This window comes from Notolepis coatsorum (assembly GCF_963971535.1).
Source record: "Notolepis coatsorum genome assembly, chromosome: 5".
Taxonomy (NCBI): Eukaryota; Metazoa; Chordata; class Actinopteri; order Aulopiformes; family Paralepididae; genus Notolepis; species Notolepis coatsorum.
In genome coordinates this window covers 12,704,426-12,726,847 of record NC_140169.1, presented here as the reverse complement: position 1 = coordinate 12,726,847, position 22,422 = coordinate 12,704,426, and the positions used below count along the sequence as shown (strand labels likewise).

The 22,422-nt window shown below is 43.0% G+C and overlaps 2 protein-coding genes across 2 annotated transcripts; both read left to right on the top strand.

Moving 5' to 3' along the window:
- Nucleotides 1-321: 321 nt before the first annotated feature.
- Nucleotides 322-14,579, top strand: LOC311228725 (ankyrin repeat and SOCS box protein 11-like; the record flags this gene model as incomplete). Its single annotated transcript, XM_084314664.1, has 7 exons — nt 322-403; nt 2,054-2,133; nt 4,582-4,689; nt 4,917-5,067; nt 12,119-12,253; nt 13,465-13,653; nt 14,455-14,579. 7 exons carry the CDS (start codon nt 322-324, stop codon nt 14,577-14,579), a joined length of 870 nt encoding a protein of 289 aa, XP_084170790.1.
- Nucleotides 14,580-18,207: 3,628 nt separating this feature from the next.
- On the top strand, nt 18,208-19,977 carry LOC311228766 (uncharacterized protein). The gene is made up of 4 exons (XM_084314707.1): nt 18,208-18,283; nt 18,545-18,710; nt 18,896-19,011; nt 19,130-19,977. Exons 1-4 carry the CDS (start codon nt 18,257-18,259, stop codon nt 19,934-19,936), a joined length of 1,116 nt encoding a protein of 371 aa, XP_084170833.1. The 5' UTR covers nt 18,208-18,256; the 3' UTR covers nt 19,937-19,977.
- Nucleotides 19,978-22,422: the final 2,445 nt, after the last annotated feature.

Genomic DNA, 22,422 nt, shown 5'->3' with positions numbered 1-22,422 from the left:
ACTACACAGAGAGCAGTAGAAGCTAGAAAAGTGTGCGTTCCTCTGCATGCCTGCTGTTTACAATGCATAATGTGGGAGTGTTTCGTCGTTAAGAATCTCATTCTAGCCTCTATTGTGATGCACATCCACATTCATGCCTGGGGAGATGGGTGGGGGGCGATGGAGGGGTGGGGGAGGTGGGGCGTGGGGGAGGTGGCCTAGGGGCCTGATAAAGAGGCCCTGAAAGGCCAAGTCCAGGTTATTATCTCTTCCTCTGGCAGTCAGTCTGAGATACTGTAGAGTTTCTACTGAGCTGCTGTTTTTGGTTTGTGTATTTCCACGATGGCTGGTGTCCTGTGTTCACAGCCTCGGAAGGGGCCCTTCCACATCTACGGAGGGTTCGCATGCAACTCGCTCATGGCCGGTAAGGTTTTCTTTGAAGTTCTTGAGAAGTACAATTATTTGTTTGCATTTTGTACTTTTAGTTTTGCATTTGGTCTTTATTCTTTTAACTTTTTTTTACTGTATGAAGCACAATCTCAGGAGGCTCATACAGCATTTCACTGTAGGCCTAATGTACATGTTCCTTATAAGGAATATGTACATTAGGCCTACAGTGAAATGCTGTATGAGCCTCTTGAGATTGTGCACATATTATGTGAAAAAATAAAACAACTTGAAACTATTTACAAGCATACAGACACAAATACATCACAGATGATCTGATTTGAACAGAAATGTGGAAAATAAGTTGTGAGCACACACTACATGCAGGTAGAATATGTAATGCCGTCAAAAACACTTGGTCTGTGTGTGTATTGTGTGGCAGGGAATGGACCATGCTCTGCCAAAATAGATCATGGTGAAATTCATAGTATAGTAAGTTACTAAATTCCAACAAAGTGCACTAGATGATGCTGTTTGACTGTATTACAGATTCTACCTTTTAAGTTTGAGTTCTACATTTCCTTACAGCCTGAAACAACTGTCTTCTACTATCATCATGCACTCTTCCACTAATTAATCTTCCATGTCCATATTACTACCTGCTATACCAGGGGTCAGGAACCTTTTTGACTGGGAGAGCCATAAAAGCCAAATATTTCTAAATATATTTCATTGAGAGCCATATGGTATTTTTAACGTATAATAAATTAAATATGTCTTACTTTTAATGCGACTTCTGGTGCTGCATGGTTTTGCTGATGGCCTTGTAATCTGGTTCATACGTGGTGAGGTTGAGCTTCATGCAGGCGTTGAGGCTTCCATCAGTTAAACGTGAGCGTAGGTTGGTCTTAATGTTCCTCATATGCGAGAATGACTGCCCACATGCATATGTAGAGCCAAACATGGTCAATACGGCGATACTCACGCTGCATTGTGTGGTATGTCACAGGAAGCTCGTTCCAAGTTTTAAGAATCAGCTGGTCTTCAGGTTGAAGATCTTTTATTTCTGTCCACTTGTGTTCCCTCGCCAGCTCTGCTCGCTATATCTTCAGCTACAGATACTATTAGCTGTATCTTCAAAACTAATTTCTGTTTACTTTAAAATGACACAGTATTTTTAAGAAATGTCACAAGTATATATTTTTTTTTTTTTTTTTAAACATTTTTTTTTTTTTTTTTTTTACTCAAAAATTTTTGGGAGCCATATGCTCTCACCAGAAGAGCCATATATGGCTCGCGAGCCATAGGTTCCCGACCCCTGTGCTATACTGTCTCTACTACTATGCACTCAACACTGCAGCACCCAAGTTTCAACACTGTTTGATGAACATTGTGTTACTCGGCTGAAAGAGTTGTACCCTTCCTGCTGACTTGTCGTACAGAACCTGTAAATCAGCTTAGGATAAAAAGCGTTCAGCTAATGACTAAATATAAAAATGTAAACAAGCTCCATGGTTTCTAGTCTTGTCTTAAGCATTAGGGGGGGGGTGAAAGGATGGGACCCTCACACCAGATACACAGGTTTTTGTAAAACAGGAAGGGAGGGAAAGAGTATGTGTCTGTGTTTGCCCTGGAGGGGGGGAGGGGTTGGTCACCAGAATCCACAACACTCTCTTGTGTCCTTCAGATTCCTGCTCAGACAGAACTCCTCTCCACGACGCCGCCTACCAGGGGCGCCTCCTCAACCTGACGACCCTGGTCTCACAGGTACAGAGAGAAGGATCCCCTTTAACCCTTTCACTACCACACTACCAAAGGGTTAACCCTTTCACTGTGACAATACAGAAGGTTAACCCTTTCACTGCCACGCGACAAAGGGTTAACCCTTTCCACAACCACACTACAGACGGTTAACCATTTCACTACCACACTACAGGAGGTTAACCTTCTGTAGTGTGGTTGTGGAAAGGGTTAACTCTGAATATACGCATATGAGCAAGTAGGCGGTGTGATCAAAGGTGCAGAAGAGGGTTTGTATGCTCTATCAGTTATATTATAACATTACAACAAATGTGGTTACAATAAACACTAGAATCTAAATATAAGTATAAAGTATACAGTATATATACACAGGTGCAGTATACATAAGGTAATGGATGAAATGGCCGGTATGTCCGGATTCCTCAAGGTCTCTAGTTTCATATGATACCTATATCTTCACACACTCGTCTTCTGAGGGTTCAAATCTAATAAATGGTTTTGTAAATGTTAAATGATATGATCAATTATATGTTAATTGATATGATGAATAATGATACATCAGTTTTATTATATTATACATCAGGTCTGTTTTAATTATATAGTTTATACTGCCTATTTTTACTTTTCTACTGTACTATAATTTGTATTGCCTGTATTGTATTTACGTCTTTCAACTATTACCCTGCCCATACCCCCTCCCCCATGCTGCTATGATGCTTGAATTTCCCCAGAGGATCAATAAAGGAATATCTTATCTTATGTACAACAACACTTATATCTATATCTGTATATATCCCATACCTACTCTTTAATAGTTATACCACTGGCCATTATGGCTTACTACCATACTATATAATTTATACCTGTATCACTGTACATAATTATACTGTACATGCGTAATTTTAGCATATATTACTCGGTAGCTTGTTATATATATCACATTTAATCACTTGTATGTACATTGGATATTGTTAATGCACTTTACTGTTACATTTGCATTCTGGTTAGATGACAACTTATTTTCATTGTACTGTACTCGTGCTATGTGATGACAATACATTTGAATCTAATCTAATTTAATTTCAAACCTATTTAAACTCGAAAGGCAACTGAGGTTTCCCTCATTTACAGTCACGTCGAGTGTACATACAGCAAGCCAAAAAAATGCATATAAAATAACTAGGGCTGTCAGTTTATCGCGTTAATTAGATTAATTAATTATACAGCAAATTATCACGTTATGAAAATTAACTCAAAATTAATTACAAACAAATATATATTTTTTTATAATATATATTTTTTTAATCTCATTCATTACATAAGAACGTAGAATACACATTTACAGACTTTTTTTTTTAATATGGTCTATTTGCATGTTCTTGGTATCTGATTCTAGGGACATCTATGGATCTCAGGGAATGTATTCCCAGTGTCAGAAATACTGTGTCTGTTACTATAGGCTTGAGTAAATTGTAATGAACCAAATGAGAATATCAATAAATTTGTTTTATCTTTGACTGTGAATAACACCATGCTAAAATTGACCAGACCTGAAAAATCTAAGCAAATTAATAGATGGAAGATGATTAAACAGAAGGTTTTGTAGATACAGTACTGAATTCTGCCATCCGGACACATGCAATTTGAAATATGATTATAGAATATAGAATATCAGGCATAAAATGGTTATGCGATTAAAATGCGATTAATTAGATTAATTAATTACAAATCCTGTAATTAATTAGATTAATTTTTTTAATCGCCTGACAGCACTAAAAATAACAATAAGACAAGTAAGGATAACAATCCATTAAAACATGGACAACTTGATTGACAAAGGTTGGAGATCAGGGTTTTAAACTCTGCAACAGAGGGGAGAATCTCAAGCTTTTTTTTATCCACTTTTTCTCCCATTTTCTATTTTTCTCCCATCCCAATTTTCATATCGTCCAATTCAACCCTCCCCCGTCTCGAACGCTGTTTCTTGCCTCCCACAAGCCGGCTGCAATGTGGACTAAGTCATACATAGCACGAGTCCCCTCCGACACTCGAGGTAACAGCAGTCGCATCTTTTCACCTGCGCTGCGCGATCTTTCAGCGTCAGGGGTCTGCGCTTTGGAGGGGCGCCGCCCCCATCGCTTCCTGATTCTACTGCGCAGGCGCACCAACCGACCTGTAGGAGTCGCTGTCCACAACGCCCGATCCCCACCCATCAGTTTCCCACCCCCTAATACTGCCAATGTGTATTAGTGCGGACGACCAGCTAAACTGAAAGCAAGAGAATCTCAAGCTTTAAGTACTGTTGGAGTTCTTTCCATGAGCTAGACGGGCATCATAGTACTGTACATGAACCACTCAGGTGAACTCCCAAGACAATCCTGCGGTGAAATACAGATGATGGCCTGTTCTCGATAACATCCTCACACATCATGTCCTCCGTCTCCCCTCCTCCAGGGTTTCCAGGTGGACACGCTAACGCTAGACAGAGTCTCCCCGCTCCACGAGGCCTGCCTGGGGGGGCGCTCTGCGTGTGCCAGGTTTCTGCTGGCCAACGGTGCAAGTGTAAGGAGGAGCTCCCTTTTCACCTTCTATCATCTATTTCTTATGTGGAATCGGGTGGAGATCGATTTGAATGAAAATAATGCTGCTAAATAATATGATTTAGTCCAGGATTCCATAAACGGTCTATACTGAAGGTAGGGTGACCATATATGTATGGTCAATCTTTTGTGGAGAATCATACAGCTCAGCCAATAAACGGACCTTCCCACCACACGTTCTCCCTGCAGGTAGAGACGGTGACGACAGATGGCGCCACGCCGCTGTTCTACGCCTGCAGCAGTGGGAGCGCTGCGTGTGTCCGGCTGCTCCTTCAGCACAGCAGCAACATCCACACCACACACCACCTGGCGTCGCCCGTCCACGAGGCTGCGAAGAAAGGTGTGTGTCTGCCTGTCTGTCTGTCATGGGAAAATATCAAGATCGTCATCAACGTGTACAATTTTGCCCATGGCAATCCAATTAGTTACAAATATCGAGAGGGAGACAGACAGCTAATAACGGAAAGACAATTACGGTAGAATAAAATAAAAGCTAGAATGAGATAAAATGGAATATAAACTAAATTATAATCGTCACAACAAAGAATCACGATAGTTAAAGGGATAGTTAAAAATGTTTGAACCCTAGCCCTATTTTTCTTTTTTTACTTTGTAATGATGTTCTTCATACTAGCTCTGCTCTGGATATGTTAGCCGCAAACCAATGCAAAGTCAATGGGGCTGAGCTCCTGTCTGTACCACCTTTACATAACCCTTTCACTGCCACACTTCTTCTTCTTTCGTGTAACGTCAGAGGTCCAACTCTGTATCTTGTAGCCATGCCCTTAACTCTGGTCCCACATCAAAGAGGCTGGCTTCCGAGGGTGGTCTGTATAGGGGGCAGATGGTCAGGATGTGCTCAACAGTCTGCTTAGGGTCTCCACACTCACATGCAGCGCTGTCTGCCAGGCCCCACTTCTTTAATGATGCTTTGAAGCGACCAACCCCAGATCTTACACGGTTCAGCAGAACCCATTGCCGGCGTGGAAGATCGTGTCCTGTGGTACCATCTCCTGGATCCCACATGTAGTGGTGGATACGGGTTGGCCCAGCACTCTCCCACTCTCTCTTCCAGGCTGCCGCCAGCCATCCATTTCTGGATAGGTCCTCAGTGGTGGAACGGAGCATCTCTTTTGCCACCTTGTTGTAGGGGTGGCGGGACTTGAGTCTGCTCATAGGTGCTGTTGTTGTTGTGGTGTTACACGACAGAAGGTTAACCCTTTACTATCACACAACCGACGGTCGGTGAAAGGGTTAAGCTGACTGAAAGCTCACTGAAATCTACTCTGTGCACTGTGGAGTAAATGTCAGTTAGCTTCACTCAACTTGTACTACTACTAATAATAATAACTTTATTTATTATTTGTATAGCACCTTTCATACATACAAGAGTTGCAGCTCAAAGTGGTTCACAGCAGTAAAAAAAAAATACTCATAAAATGAGCACAAAATTGCTGGATCAAGAGCAATGCATAAGGGCGGCTAGGTGGTGCAGTGGGCAAGGCGCTCACCACCAATGCAGGAGACTCTGGGTTCGAGCCCAGCTCTCCGCATTGCTATCAGCTTGGCTGGTCGTTCATACTAATACAATTGGCAGTATTAGGGGGTGGGAAGCTGGTGGGTGGGGATCGGACGTTGTGGACAGCGACTCCTACAGGTCGGTTGGTGCACCTGCACAGCAGAATCAGGAAGCGACGGGGGCGGCATGCCCTCCAAACGCAGACCCCCGACGCTGAGAGATCGCGCTGTGCAGGTGAAAAGATGCGACTGCTGCTTCCTCGAGTACCGGAGGGAACACGTGATGTAAGGCTTAGTCCACATTGCAGCCGGCTTGTGGGAGGCATGGCCTAACAACGTTCGAGACAAGGGAGGGTAGAATTGGACGATATGAAATTGGGACGAAAAAAAAAAAATTAAAATGGGAGACAAAAGTAGATAAAAAAAAAGAGCAATGCATAAAGTGCAGACATATAAAACGAGCATAAAATAGATAGCAGCAAAATAGACAAGGACAAGTACTGACAGGGGCTTGACCCCATTGAGTTTGCATTAGTTTGTGACTGTAGTTGGAGCTAGTATGAGGGACATCTTGGATTGTGCAGAGAAAGGAGAAAGTAGTTTGCTTGGGGTGTTTCTGTTTCAGGGAATTTCACGGAACAGTATTTCAAAAGGAAATATCCTAATTCATTCATTAAATTCCACTGCATTCCACACATAGGCTCTATTTGTGCCGCCCAGGTAGATTAAGACCCGTCCAGGTGGAAAAGAAGACCTGCGATTGTCATTTCATAATAAAGCACACACAGACCAGCACAGACCTTCAATTTCAGAAGCTAGCTATTCAGCCCTGCATTGACATTGAGGAATGGGAGGGGCTGCGTTTCAGACCCTCTCTCTCTCTCTCTCTCTCTCTCTCTCTCTCTCTCTCTCTCTCTCTCTCTCTCTCTCTCTCTCTCTCTCTCTCTCTCTCTCTCTTTCCCTCTCTTTCCCTCTCTCTCTCTCTCTCTCTCTCTCACTCTGTACGTTCAATGATTTTAAGTAGCCAAATGTTACAGTATAAAAACACAAACTGGATAGTTGATGATAATAAATATTTCAAAGGTCTGCCTATGATTGAAATATCAGTGCAACGTGGTTACATGAGGCTCTGCTTCATGAGACATAAATATGTTGTTTTGATGTTGCCTTTCTTTGAAGCCCAGATCCAGAATTATATATATATTTTCATCATATACTGTAGGTTACCATAAAACATGCTTATATACTGGCATACATTCTTGAAAAGTTAGATGGAAAAGAAACAGCAAATACAATGCATACACATATATATACCTGTTATGTGTTAGTCCCTATCTAGAGCTCAAATCAACTAGAGCAGGGGTGGGCAACTTTGTATATGGTGAGGGCCACAAAATGTCCACAATCAATCTGGGGGGCCGCATTGTTTATCGGCAGTCCCGCCAGTAGTACCCCATCACTCAAATAGCCCTAATAGTCACAAGGTATATAAACAATTGTAATTTGTTGTAACTTTGTTTTTATTCCATTTCAAATGCATTTAGTAATGCAATTTCAACTTTATGAATTTATAAACAGCTGAATTTAAAAGTATTGCTGTGTAACCCCAAATATATACAAAAATGATCAATTATAATTAAGGCTTCTAATAAAATAAATGTATGAACTTAAAGCCCACTGCTCAACAAACACAAAGCAGCATTCCTGCTGCATTTCACTACAACAGTAAATCAAAAGTGCAATAATAAATGATTTTGTTAAATGTATAAACTTTTATCCTGCTACTAAACAAAACATTATAACACTGAAATGCATGTTATGGATATGAAGCACTCAGGAATGTTTTGTTTAGTAGCAGGATAAAAGTGTATACATTTAACAAAATCATTTATTATTGCACTTTTGATTTACTGTTGTAGTGAAATGCAGCAGGAATGCTGCTTTGTGTTTGTGTTATTAGTGTTATCTGAACACTACAAAAGTAAACAAGTAAAGTGCAAGTAAAGTAAAGTGCAATACTACATGCCTCCCATTGACCCTTTATCAAACTGGCATGACATTCACCCTCGCCCCACAGTGGGTCAATAATGGTTATAATAATAATAATAATAATAATAATAATGGTCCCCTCTCTACACCTCTCCATCATCTCCCCCCCCCCTCTCTACACCTCTTCATCATCTCTTCCCCCCTCTCTACACCTCTTCATCATCTCCTTCCCCCCCCCCTCTACACCTCTTCATCATCTCCTCCCCCCCTGTCTTTAATGAGACACTTGTGGTCTCTCTTGTTGGCGCACAATAGCAGGAATGTCAACTTCAATGTTTGTGCATGCAATCTGCATCAGATGAAATAATGTTTCATCCGACAGCCTGTTTCTCTCCTTTGACTTGATGTGCTTCATGTTTGAGAAATTGCTCTCAAAACATACTGGCCATAGAGAGGGCAAAGTCCCTGAGGAGTGGGAAGCGGGGCTCAGGTAGCAGTTTCCAAAACGAAATTCCCCTCTCATTTCTCTTTGCTTGAAAAAAAGGATCTGACTGTAGCTCGCACAGTTCAAGCTGCAACGGTGGGGGCTGCTCTGACACCGTAGCGGTGAGGGGGCCGGCAAACAGCGCTATCCGTGACTGCATGCCGTTGAAATCTTCAAACCGATCATTGAATTGCATTTGCAGTGTTTCAATGTCGTAATTTGACTACACTCGACTCGCATTGGTCATTATTAGTGACCCACAATAGATGGAAATTATGTTAGCGAACTTACCTGATGTATAATGCAGTGCAGCATTGGACACTCAACGCCACTCTGCCTTAGGCTATGGTTAGACTAGTGTATTCCTGGCGTTTTTTTATACGTTTTTGACTACGTTTGATGTCCTATCTACACAGAAATGCGTTTTTTGGCGTTTTTTTGTGGATACGGCTGAAACGCAAAATTGTGTTTGCGTTTGGAGATACGCAAAAAAAACGAATCGACAACAGCGTGTAGTCAGCACGCTAGCCGTTGTTGCGAAAACGCCCATGCGCAGTAGATACCATCGCGTGCCCTTCCGGTGACAACAGTGTGTGTGTTTGGGACATAGCTCATTAGCTCCGTGTCCCAAATAGCTTCAGCTACCATGTGTTGTCAAGTTATTGTTATAAGGACCCCAGTCCAAGCTACAACAGTCTGCATTCCCTTAACAATTGTTTGTATTGAGCCGTATTGTATTGTACCCATATGCAATATGTTAAATAAAGTTTACATCCATTCATTCTGCTAACATTACCGATTGCATGAGCAGCTGGCTAACGTGAGCTATCAGGATTCAGACCCTGTTAGCTCAGAGCTCCTCTTTCAACTTAACCATTAAACAAAATGGCCCAGTCATCTATTCACCTTTGTTTAATACACACAGCGTTGTCTCTAATGTTATCTAACTACTGATAGCTCGCGATATCATCAGTTTTGGTGCTGGCTAAGTAGCGTGAGCTAACGTTAGCTTCTAGCCACAATGCTATATTGTTATAATGGCATACTCCATTGACGTTAGCATGCAGCTAACAATGCTACCGATAGTTTTTTAGACTAAACTATCCGCTCTTGGTGGTCACTTGTGTTGATGTTAGTTTTGTTTCATCAACAAATGACAGGCAGAACACACAGTGAATGTATCTGTTTTGTTTATTGCACTTTTATTAGGCTTTGCTGAAAAAGAATTGCTGCATTGAGTAAATAGGCAAGATGGTGGCGCGGCATAGGCGCCAGTGGCGAATCCTTGTGGAAGCCAACGGAAGCCATGCCTCCCTATAAATTTCATATCAAATTATGAAATATGAAAAAAAAAAAAAAAAAAAATTAAAATATAATTTTTTTTTAATATAGTTTACATTCATTTTCATCTGTGCATCTGTGTTTTTTTTTTTTTTTTTTTTAATGTCTCCCTCTTCTCCTTCTCACTCCCTCTAACACACTGTCAGACTGTGCTCACTACTGCAGCTAGTATAGGAGAGAAGCAGTGGGTAGGTCTCTTTCTCCAGGCTTCCAGCATTATAGAGTGAGTCCAAACTCCAAATCCGATCCTAGCCAATCAGATTCGAGCTGACTGCCACTGGCCACACCCTAAAAGTTTAAAACGGAGCTGGGAGGAAGACGTTCAGCATAATATTCCACCTGGAGGCGGGGCAGGTGCCATATTTTCCCCTCTGCACTCTGAACATTGTATTAACCCGTAACTGTTCCCACGGGCCGAATATTGCCCCGATCCTCGCGAGATTAAATCCACGGGGACCTCTCGGCGTGCCGAAGCTTTTCCTAAATCACTTCCATCATCGAAAACGAGGGGAAAAGGTCGGCTCGCGACCCTGAAAATGTCGCGTGATTTTAAAAATGCTGTATTAAGTGAGCCTATTATGGGATCCACGCGAGCTTTCTATCGTGGAAACATCTGGGCGTCCCGCAACTTTTACTGATTCACATGTAGCCCCTAAAATGCTTAGAAAAGGAAAACAGAAAGCGTGGAATAAACTCGCTAAAACGGAAAAGTGTCCCACGGGCGCGCCGTGATTCCGATCCGCGTGAAACTATTCACGGCCATAGAGGAGACCGTGGGACACCTTTTTGCAACCGAATATGTGTCTCGAATTTGCTCCCACGCGGCGCGCAAAATCGCGCAAGGAAAAATCGGACCAAAAATTAACCAATGCTCCAGCAGTATTAATGACCCTGATGTAAACAAGACAAACGTCTTTCTCTGGTCTGCATCCCCTTATACAATTGTGTGTGAATGAATGAAAACTTTATTAACAGATTGCAGAATGGGTACAGTACAGTACAGCTCAATACATACAATTGTTAAGGGGATGCAGACCAGAGAAAGACTTTCGTCTTGTTTACATCAGGGTCCCCCATTTTCAATTCATCGTAAATGTGTATTGAGCCGTACTGTATTGTACCCATTCTGCAATCTGTTAAATAAATAAAAATAACGTTTACATGGTGACTGCTTGACTTAAAAAAAAAAAAAAAAAAAAAAATATTAATAAAAATATTGAATAATTTTTTTTTTAATAATTTTTTTTTGGCTTCCCCTGTTATTTTACCCACGCGACGCCACTGATAGGCGCCTGCCTTATTGACATTATTTTCTTTGCTGGAGCTTCCAGGAAGTGTATTGGCACATTCGTTCTGATTGGTTGAAATTGCCTTCATGTTTGCCACCTACTGCCACCTACTGCTTTGGCAGTGTACTACATCAGTGTGCTCGGGTGACAAAACGAAAAAAAAACGAAAGTGTGACTCGAGGCGCACGACGTCGCGGCGATACGCATATGAAAACAATACGAAGATGATAGAAGCCCGGCGAATCCTGTGCGTTTTCCTTTCATTGCCGGTGCTCCATCGGTAACAACAGCCGACAGTTTATCAAAACCCCCATATTGCTGCACGGCACTTTCAACAGCGTTTCATATGTCCACACTAGGGCTGACCCCTATTAGTCAAATAGTCGACTAATCGATCGAAAGGAGCCATAGTCGACTGCCAACTCTTCTTAGTCGAATACAATACAAAAAAATAAAAAAATACATTTTATTTTATTTTTTATTTTATTTTAAATATTGGCCTGGGGCCGCATGGAACGTCGGTGAGGGCCGCATGCGGCCCGCGGGCCGCCAGTTGCCCCTCCCTGAACTAGAGGATGAAAACAGTTTCCTTTGGCGGTGGGCCATCTTTCCTTTGGTTTCCTTTTTGGTGGTGTGGCCATTTGTGTTTATATTTGGATTATGGATTGGGCCTTTAAAGTAAGGGAATTGTGTACTTTGTGTGCCATCACTGGTAAACTGGCACAGAGACCCATTTCACTGACTGAAATACATGTATGTTTCCTCCTCAGGCCACAGAGAATGTCTGGAGCTGTTACTGACCCACGGAGCTCACATTGACCTGGAACTGCCGGTGGTGGGCACCCCTCTGTACTCCGCCTGCCTGGCCCAGGCCAAAGACTGTGTCCAGACGCTCCTGCTCTCAGGTTAGAATGAACAATGTTGCAGACTAATCTTAACCCTTTCACTACCACACTACAGAAGGTTAACCCTTTCACTACCACATTACAGACGGTTAACCGTCTGTAGTGTGGTAGTGAAAGGGTTAACCTTCTGTAGTGTGGTAGTGAAAGGGTTAACCGTCTGTAGTGTGGTAGTGAAAGGGTTAACCGTCTGCAGTGTGGTAGTGAAAGGGTTAACCGTCTGTAGTGGGGTAGTGAAAGGGTTAACCTTCTGCAGTGTGGTAGTGAAAGGGTTAACCCTTTGCCGTGTGGTAGTGAAAGGGTTAACCCTTTGCCGTGTGGCAGTGGAAGTGTTAACCTTCTGTATTGTCGCAGTGAACTTGCCAATGCGCGACCCCCACTGTCACCTACCCACGACCCCACTTTGGGTCACAACCTGTAGTTTGAGAAACGCTGATCTAGAGTGAATGTTACCAGTTTCTTTCCACCTCTGTATCGGAAGTCGTTGAAGTTGCGTTATAACCCAGATTGCAATGAGCAGCTCCCAATGACGTCCCGAAGCCAATGCAGTACCTCTCCCCTTGTTCCATATTGTTTCATCTCTTGATCAAAGTGTAACCCATGAATAGTGAATGAGTTCACCTGACTGAGTTTTGAGCAGCGATGACTGCTCAGTAGCTTAACCTGACCACCATGCACACAGTTTATTTTACTACCACTACTTACTGTTATTGAACAACACACACACACACACACACACACACACACACACACACACACACACGAACACACGCACTCTGCACTGCACCATAACCCTTTCACTACCACACTACAGAAGGTTAACCCTTTCACTACCACACTACAGACCGTCTGTAGTGTGGTAGTGAAAGGGTTAACCTTATGTAGTGTGGTAGTGAAAGGGTTAACCCTTTGTCATGTGGCAGTGAAAGGGTTAACATTCTGTATTGTCGCAGTGAAAGGGTTAACCTTTTGGTAGCGTGGCAGTGAAAGGGTTAACATGCACATACACTATAGGTTTACTTTCTGTAAATAATTGACTATTTTATTTTTTATCTTACCTCATTTTATATTTGATTTGATTTGATTTGATCTTACTTGATGCTCTCTTAATTGTGCACTGTTGAGCTCGAAAGACACAAAAACATCATTACCGGCAAATGCCCCTGTATTGTTGGTGTATTTGACTAATAAAGAACCTGAACTCGAACGTACAGGAGCAGACGTGCGTCTGGGACGCGGGCAGGACAGCCCTCTCCACGCGGCGGTGCGAGGGGGAGGAGTCGGCACGGCGGAGCTTCTGATGGACTACGGTGCTGATGGGAGTTGTAGGAACGCGGAGGGAAAGACGCCCCTGGACGTGGCGCCGCCCAACAGCAGGACGAGAACGGCTCTGCTGACGAGAGGTGTGTTTGTTCATATAGATATAATATAAAGGCTAGGTGACTCACCTGCGCTGCTGGCCAATGGATACTTGACGTTGCCACATGGTGGCCATCTTGCCACAGGCAGCACGCCCACTCATAACATGAATGTCTATGGTGCATGTACTATTGAAATAACCATAGCTTGCTCAATTTTCAATAGATCTTCGTTTGTTATAAACGTCAGAGATGTAGTTATCATACTGCATACTTATAATGGACTTTCATATGAAAATGATTTCAACATGTCCAAGCATCCTGAATCATAGCCACATTAATAATGTTTGTAAATCGGTTGAAAATTGAGCAAGCTATGGATATTTCAATCGTACATGCACCATAGTCATTCATGTTATGAGTGGGCGTGCTGCCTGTGACAAGATGGCCGCCGGTGAACTACGCTGAAGACTCCGCCTTGCACCATCTAGTTATATATATCTATGTGTTTGTTGGTATGAAGACGCGTGTGTGCCAAGGAACACGGCGACATTATGGGATGTGCGCTTACCATCTTCTCCAGAGTCGGACAAGAAGGATAGATACCAATTTCCTCTCTGTGCGTTCAGTAGAAAGTATACAGCCTGACTGATATCGGCCTATCACATCTGTATTGGCCAATATTATAATAATAATAATTATTATTTGTTTCGCACCTTTCATACCAGAATTGCAGCTGAAAGTGCTTCACAGCAGTAAGAAAGAGACAGGCGTCTGCTTGGGCGGCCTGCCCAGCTAGATTAAGACCCATTTACAAGCTGCCTCTCTGCCCCTCTCTCTCTCCAGGTCCCTGCTCTCTGTCTCAGCTGTGTCGTTTCTCTGTACGTCGCTGCCTGGGAAGGAGCCGCCTCCACGGAGTCTCTGGCCTGCCGCTGCCGCGCGCCCTCCAGAGCTTCCTCCTCTCCCAGTGACATCATGGTGACATCACGCTGCCGCGCGCCCTCCAGAGCTTCCTCCTCTCCCAGTGACATCATGGTGACATCACGCTGCCCCGCGCCCTCCAGAGCTTCCTCCTCTCCCAGTGACATCATGGTGACATCACGCTGCCGCGCGCCCTCCAGAGCTTCCTCCTCTCCCAGTGACATCATGGTGACATCACGCTGCCCCGCGCCCTCCAGAGCTTCCTCCTCTCCCAGTGACATCATGGTGACATCACGCTGCCCCGCGCCCTCCAGAGCGTCCTCCTCTCCCAGTGACATCATGGTGACATCACGCTGCCCCGCGCCCTCCAGAGCTTCCTCCTCTCCCAGTGACATCATGGTGACATCACGCTGCCCCGCGCCCTCCAGAGCTTCCTCCTCTCCCAGTGACATCATGGTGACATCACGCTGCCGCGCGCCCTCCAGAGCTTCCTCCTCTCCCAGTGACATCATGGTGACATCACGCTGCCCCGCGCCCTCCAGAGCTTCCTCCTCTCCCAGTGACATCATGGTGACATCACGCTGCCCCGCGCCCTCCAGAGCTTCCTCCTCTCCCAGTGACATCATGGTGACATCATGGTGACATCACGCTGCCTCGTGCCCTCAACAACTTCCTCTACCGATGACATCACTGTGACATCACAGTGCGCCGTGTCCAACATGGCCTCCTCTGTTTTTAACAGGAACAGAGTAGCTGCTTTCAGTGTTTTTAACTTTGTTTTTACGAGTTCCTATTGGAACTGGATTTGGTTTCCCGCCCCTACGTGCGGTCATAGAAAACCAAAGGGACATCTATCAGGATGACCGTGAGGAGAATTGTAGGGCAAAATAACTGAGAGGGCATACATACCCTCATCTTGCACCTTGTTGCCCATATGCACATGGCCAGAGTTAATTATATTGTATATTGTTTACACTGCCTTTTTATTCTATTTTTACTTCTCCACAATTTTTTTTTATTCGTTTTTTGACCAATAAAACATTTCGTTTTTCTTTTCACACAATTCCAAAATGTTTGATATTCTAGTCTTTGTGGAAACAGCAGAGAGAAAGAGCCTCAAGTCATAAAGAAAGATAAACCGTGTGAATCAACCCTGGGTCTGTTACATGTCCAGATAGTGAATGTCGTCTATTAAACCGTCCCGGCCGGCAGGAGATCCAGTTACACAAACACACTGTGATGTGTAGATAGCGGTGCTATTAAATAGGAGGTAAGTAATAGGAATATAGAAGGGGACATGACATGATATCTATCTCATTTGTCACAAGAGCCGGGAGCTCTTCCAGCCCGTTCAAAGAACGCTTGCACCAGTGTTTTGGTTCTTCAGTGATATTGGAGGCAGAACATTTTGGCATTTGTATACTAAGTAAGCATGCTAGTGGAGCGTGAATATATAAACCTGACAAGTGATTTCAGGGTGATTTGAAAGGACATATCAAAGCAGGTCGGCCTTTTAAAATGTGGACTGCTATCTTTTTTAAAGGCATCCTTTGACATTTTAAATCGTAGTCGATTATCGTTCATACCAGACACAGGGCGACAGTGGCTCAGGAGGTAGAGTGGTCGCCTGGCAATCGGAAGGTTCCTGGTTCAATTACTGCTCCTCCTGGGCAGCTTGTCGAAGTGTCCTTGAGCAAGACACTTAACCTAACTGCTCCCAATGAGCAGGTTGGCACCTTGCATGGTTGAATGTGAGGAGCGCTTTGGATAAAAGCTGCTATATAAATGCACCATTTACCATTTACACTTGTCACATTGGGGTTGGAGGTTCTACAGTTGGAAGAAAGTAGCGAGGGACAGGAGGTGCAAAGGGCTAACAGAAAGAGAGGTGTGGCTCTAGGGCAGGGGTTCTCAAACTTTTTAATACCATGACCCCATTTTATTTAGGATTTCTTTTGGCGACCCCACACTTAATGTATCGCGTAATTTCAATGTGGAATTAAGGAATATCAAATTAAAAGCACACGTTGTTGAACTTGAACATGCATATTTATTAGAACATTTAATTACAGCACTATGTTATCAATACACATTTATAAAACGAGGCATATTTCGCCAAAATATGTTGCCAGAACATAAAAAAAAATATTTGTGATTTTGCTTTTTATTTTTGACTTGCCACTCACTGTCACCTACCCACTACCCCACTTTGGGTCATGACCCGTAGTTTGAGAACCGCTGCTCTAGGGTGATGTCTTGCTTGTGCACAGGGTGTGGCTCTCTAGGGCAGGGGTGGGCAATTATTTTTCCCGGGGGGCCGAATGAGCAACTGAAAATATGTTGGGGGGCCGGGCCAAAATTCCAAACTCAATTATGCATAATATACATTTTATTTCTATATAAAAAGCAGTAAATGGCATTGGTTTGACCCCTGGTAAGAGTGTATGTTATTATTTGGCAATTAAAAGGTGAGGTTAGCTTTCAAAAATATAATTTATTCAAATAGAATTTATTTCCAAAATGATAAACAAAATGTGAAACATTAATAACAAAGGGCATTTTGAGTTTCATATACTATTGAAACAAGGATTTTCTTAGCTTTCTAAAGACATCACATCATCTTATAGCAAAAATAAACAAGACATGTCACTGAACTGTGTAAAGAAAAGTGTCCCAGTTTTGTAGCCTTTTTTACTTTACATGCCTATATTAAACATTTAATGTTTTCAGAACTGTGCAAAAAAAAGAAAAAAAAATATCAAGTGTCCCATTTCACTTGTTATATTTCCACATTTTAGTGTTCTTCAGTTCTTTTTTTTCATTCAGTGTGCGAAATCCAGTCTCTGTTGAGCTTTAACAAGTCCATCAAAGTCAGGTTGCATGTCTGAGGTGGAGATGCGAAGCACAGCTGCCAGATGTTCATCAGTGAGAGAGGATCTGTACCTGGACTTGGTAAACGTCATGACTGAGAATGTCTGTTCACATATGTAGGTGGATCCAAAGAGAACCAACATCTTCTGAGCATGTCTCCTAAGCGTATACTGTGCGTGTGAACGTTGACATGAAAAAAAACGTAAAAAAAAAAAAAAAAAAAAATATTAAAAAAATATAATTTTTTTAATTTTTTTTAATTTTTTTTTTGTTATCATGTAATCTTTCGCGGGCCGGTCAGAATCATCCCGCGGGCCGGATCCGGCCCGCGGGCCGTAAAATGCCCAGGTCTGCTCTAGGGTGATGTCTTGCTTGTGCACAAGGTGTGGCTCTAGGTCTAGGGTGGTGTCTTGCTTGTGTTCATATTCTATTCTAAATTGAATTAGAAAAGGTCACCACCAATGCCCGCTCTTAACTGGGAGATATTTTGCATCTTATAAGTTCCTTGCAAGCCACACTGTGCGACACAAATTGAATAATCTTGGGTACGACCATCAATCTGATGCATGTACACTGTGCGATGAGAGTCGTAGGCTACGACGCAGACTACGTAGCGTCATAATAAAGCGTAGCATCATCATAAAGCGTTATCCTGTGTGTCATCAGTGTGCGTCAACCTGACGAGTTGTAAACAAGACGGTCGTGATACGAAGAAGAAGCAGACTGTGAACATGCCAATGTCCAGGAAGCGAACACTTGCCATAGTGGCTTTTATGTGCCTAGAGAGGCCGGCTATATTTAAAAAAAAAAGAGAAAGAGAACAAAGTCGTGGCTAGGGAAAAGAGGCCAACTGGGAATGCCAGTCCTGCAAATGGAACTTGAGGTAAGTAACGTTATTAACGTCAGCATGCTAACGCTACATGTGTCGTAGCCTCCTAATGAATGTTGAGCTTGTTATCACTGCTAGCTTGTGTTGTTCCCAATGCACTCATTAATGTCTGCCTGTTGTACTTCTAGATACTAACGTCAGCATGCTAACGCTACATGTGTCGTACCCTCCTAATGAATGTTGAGCTTGTTTACCTCACTGCTAGCTTGTGTTGTTCTCAATGCACTCATTAAAGTCTGCCTGTTGTACTTCTAGACAGATGATCGAAGTGGATTCAGAAGTCTACTCCGCATGGATGTGGAACAGTTCGATCATCTGCTACAGCTGGTGGCTCCTTATATCTCCAAAGCAGACACCCAGATGAGGAGAGCGATCACTGCCAGAGAGAGACTGTCCATCACACTGCGATACTTAGCAACAGGTAATAATCAGGGGTTGTAGTGGAGGGTAAACCCAAGTGAACTCAGGCTACAGTGTATCCGCGGTGACCAGAATGTAACTATAGAATGTGTCAGTCTAATAGTTCTGATATGCTGCAGTTTGGCACATTTATTTGTTGACGCGCATACATAAATGATATTCTACAATCATTCTCCATGCTGACAGGAGAGTCGTTCACTTCCCTGAGCTTCCAGTACCGTATTGGACAGAGCACTGTTGGTGTGATTGTCAAGGAGACATGCAAGGTGTTGCACCAGGTCCTGAAGAAGGATCACCTGACGGTAAGATCCATTTAGAAGCAGCTAGAATGTAACATATGGGACAATCATACCTAGATCAGATAAATATTGATAGATTCATGTCACTGTTCTGATGCAGTCTGTCTGTCTGTTTGTGTAGACACCGACTACAGAGGCTGAGTGGAGAGCAGTGGCCAGTGGCTTCCAGGAGAATTGGCAATTCCCTCACTGTCTCGGAGCCATAGATGGAAAACACATCACCATCCGCCCACCAGGCAACAGTGGGAGCACCTTCAGGAACTACAAGTCTCGTTTCTCTGTGGTCCTGATGGCTGTTGTAGACGCCAATTATCGTTTCCTCTATGCGAATATTGGAACCCAGGGCAGAGTGTCTGATGGAGGTGTTTATGCCCACTGTGACCTGAAAAAGGCATTGGACAGCAACCAGTTAAATGTCCCGCCAGCCCAAAGTCTGCCAGGTACAGATGTAGTCACCCCTTTCATGTTCATTGCAGACGAGGCTTTTCCGCTCCACACACACCTGATGAAGCCATACCCCTTCAGACAGCTTGACCATGACCAGCGTGTCTACAACTACAGACTGTCAAGAGCGAGGCGTGTTGTAGAGAATGCGTTTGGCATACTTGCCAACAAATGGCGAGTCTTTCTCACCATCATTCCCCTAGAACCAGATACAGTGTCCCAGATAACCCTGGCTGCTCTCTCCCTGCACAACTACCTACGAGCCCAGGCCACAGACACCTACATCCCCCCTGCTCTGGTCGACACGGAGGATGAGGACCACCACATCATCCCTGGGAGCTGGCGCAGTGATGCCGCCCTGGCATCAGTGCCTGCTAGCAGGGATCGGAATGCCAACAGAACTGCAAAGGAGCAGCGCGACACACTGAAACAATACTTTGTCTCACCATCAGGTTCTGTGCATTGGCAGGAAGACATGTTGTAATGTCCTTTTGTACTTTTTTGGTTATAAAGATGGTGTTTGAACACTAGGCCTATAGCCTAACTGTTGGGCCTAAAATCATTATACATGTCCTAAAAGAAAATAACATATGCCTAGGCCTACTAGTCCTCTGTAGGGCCTATCGAGTTCAAATGTAGGCCTACATGTTAAGCTACGTAAATATCCACACGTTAAATACGATAACCATATAGGTAGGCCTACAGGCTAACCTTGTTATTCTGTTTTATTTAAAGGCACATAGGGACATGCATGACATACAGGTATATAGTACTGTTACATTTGTGACATATACGATATGCAAATATACACTGTTGATGATATGATATAATGTTAATAGACTAGTGTCTCATTCTCCATTGCTACTTTACTGTTTGTTGGATACCATTCCCCCACATAGAGACGAATGTTGGTTTTTGCCTCTACACTATATATAATATAATAATTATCTCCTATCAGGTTGGTTCTGTCCACCTGTCTATCTCTGTCGGCAGCTAACCTCACAAACTACAGGGCAGTTTTATGACAAGTATATAAGTTAAAGGGGAACTATCTTATAAATGGCCTTTTTGAGTGTTTAGCATTGTTTCCTAGCTATGTGAACTTATATTAATATGATCTATGTCTCAAAATTCTCATATTGGCGCATTCTTCCAATTCTCCTCTCACAATATTCACCCTCACTGAACTGAGTCGTTTGAAAATGTGCCTATATGTGATGTCATATAGTCACTGCTGCATGTTAATGTTCAGGCGAACATCACGCTGCGCCGTGGTTTAGGAGCCCAGGTCAAAACAGCTCGAGATCTTGAGGTAGAAAAATGCTGTTTTTGAGGACTTGATTAGAAATACAAAACAATGAATAAAAAAAATATATATATTACAGAGGTGTTCCATAGACTCACAGGAATTGTGTAAAAGTGCCCAAATAGTGAAAGAAATAGTAAAATAGTTCCCCTTTAATTAATTTCCATCATTGTCCATTGAAATGCATATTCAGTATGAAGTTACAGCTTTTGATTCAGGGCTGACCAGACGTGTGCACCAATCAAGGGGGGGGGGTCACCTCATCGCCCAGCCGAAGGGCATTGTCTCCGATTAGTACAACGTTGGGGAGAATTAAGAGGGGAGAATGCAAGGGAACAAACAACACACATAGAGTTAGAGTAAACAAAAACAACAGCTCACCAACAACATATTTCCATACATAAAATAAACTCCACATAAACTGATGAAAGTCACCACTGAGATACATAAATTAATGAGGACCCTGATTCCTGGGAGGAATGGACAACAGGGACAGTGGTCACTAGCTTACTTGTAGATGTTCTTGGATGGAAGTAAGACTGCTGGACCTTGACCCTGAAGTTCTACAAAATTGAAATATCAATCTAACACGGGTCATTGATAATCCCGATACAAGTGGTAATGGTGTCTCCCAATTAATCATTTTCTTTGTCTTTATTATAACTGCTTTATTATTCATTTCATTCTATTTCCTTGTTTGTCTGAGAAATGTAAATAAATGAAACTGGAATGGTTTATCAAAGTAATTATTTTTTTATTTGAATATCAAGTGCTTCAAGATATCAAAAAAATTAAGAAATTACAGTATTTCTATACAGTATATACAAATACAGTATACGCTCTGCTCCCCCTTTTGATCACAAAAAAAGAATGTAAAATAAGGTGTTTCAGAATGTAAGAAGGTGCTTCAAGATATCAAATTTTTTTAGAAATTACAGTATATGAACTTACTGTTCACTGCTCAACAGGGGCTAGAAAACTTCAAATAAAGTGCAAAGTATAAGGAAAATAAAACTGTTACTATAAAAAAAAGAGATTCCTGAGCCCGGCAGCCGCGAACCCCAACCACGGAGGACCCGGTGTCCGGCACCCCCGCGGGCCAAAGCATCACGCCTCTTTAATGCCTCGACCCGCAGAGACCCCGAACCACGCCCCCCCCCAGTCAGAGCCCACGGCCGCCAGACCCAGAAAATATACATCATTAAAATTACAAGAAAAAACAAGTGGACAATGGCACTACCACACTACCAGTTGTACTGATTATCAGAAATCATATTCAGCCTGCGTATCTGAATTTTCACTGAGCATCCCCATGTAGCTACTAGACGGTTGAGAACTGGGAGTGGGAGGAGGCTGGTGGTAGGGTTGAAAGGTTTGCGTTTGCCGCTGGTGTGGTGTGTTGTGTGGGAAGGTGTGATACATCGGCTGTGATGCAGGACCCTGCATCTGTTGACGTATTGACATGCTTCTGTCCTGAGCTTCATAAATCATCCTCATGATGGACCGCCTTGCTCGCATTTTTTCAACAGGATCTGTTACGTGATGCATCTCACTGCCCACCTGTTTACCAAAAATTACATCTTCATCATCATCTTTGTTGTCTGAAACTACTTGCTTGAGGAGGTCAAGTTTCTCTTTCTCAAGGTTCAGCCCTCTCTCCCATG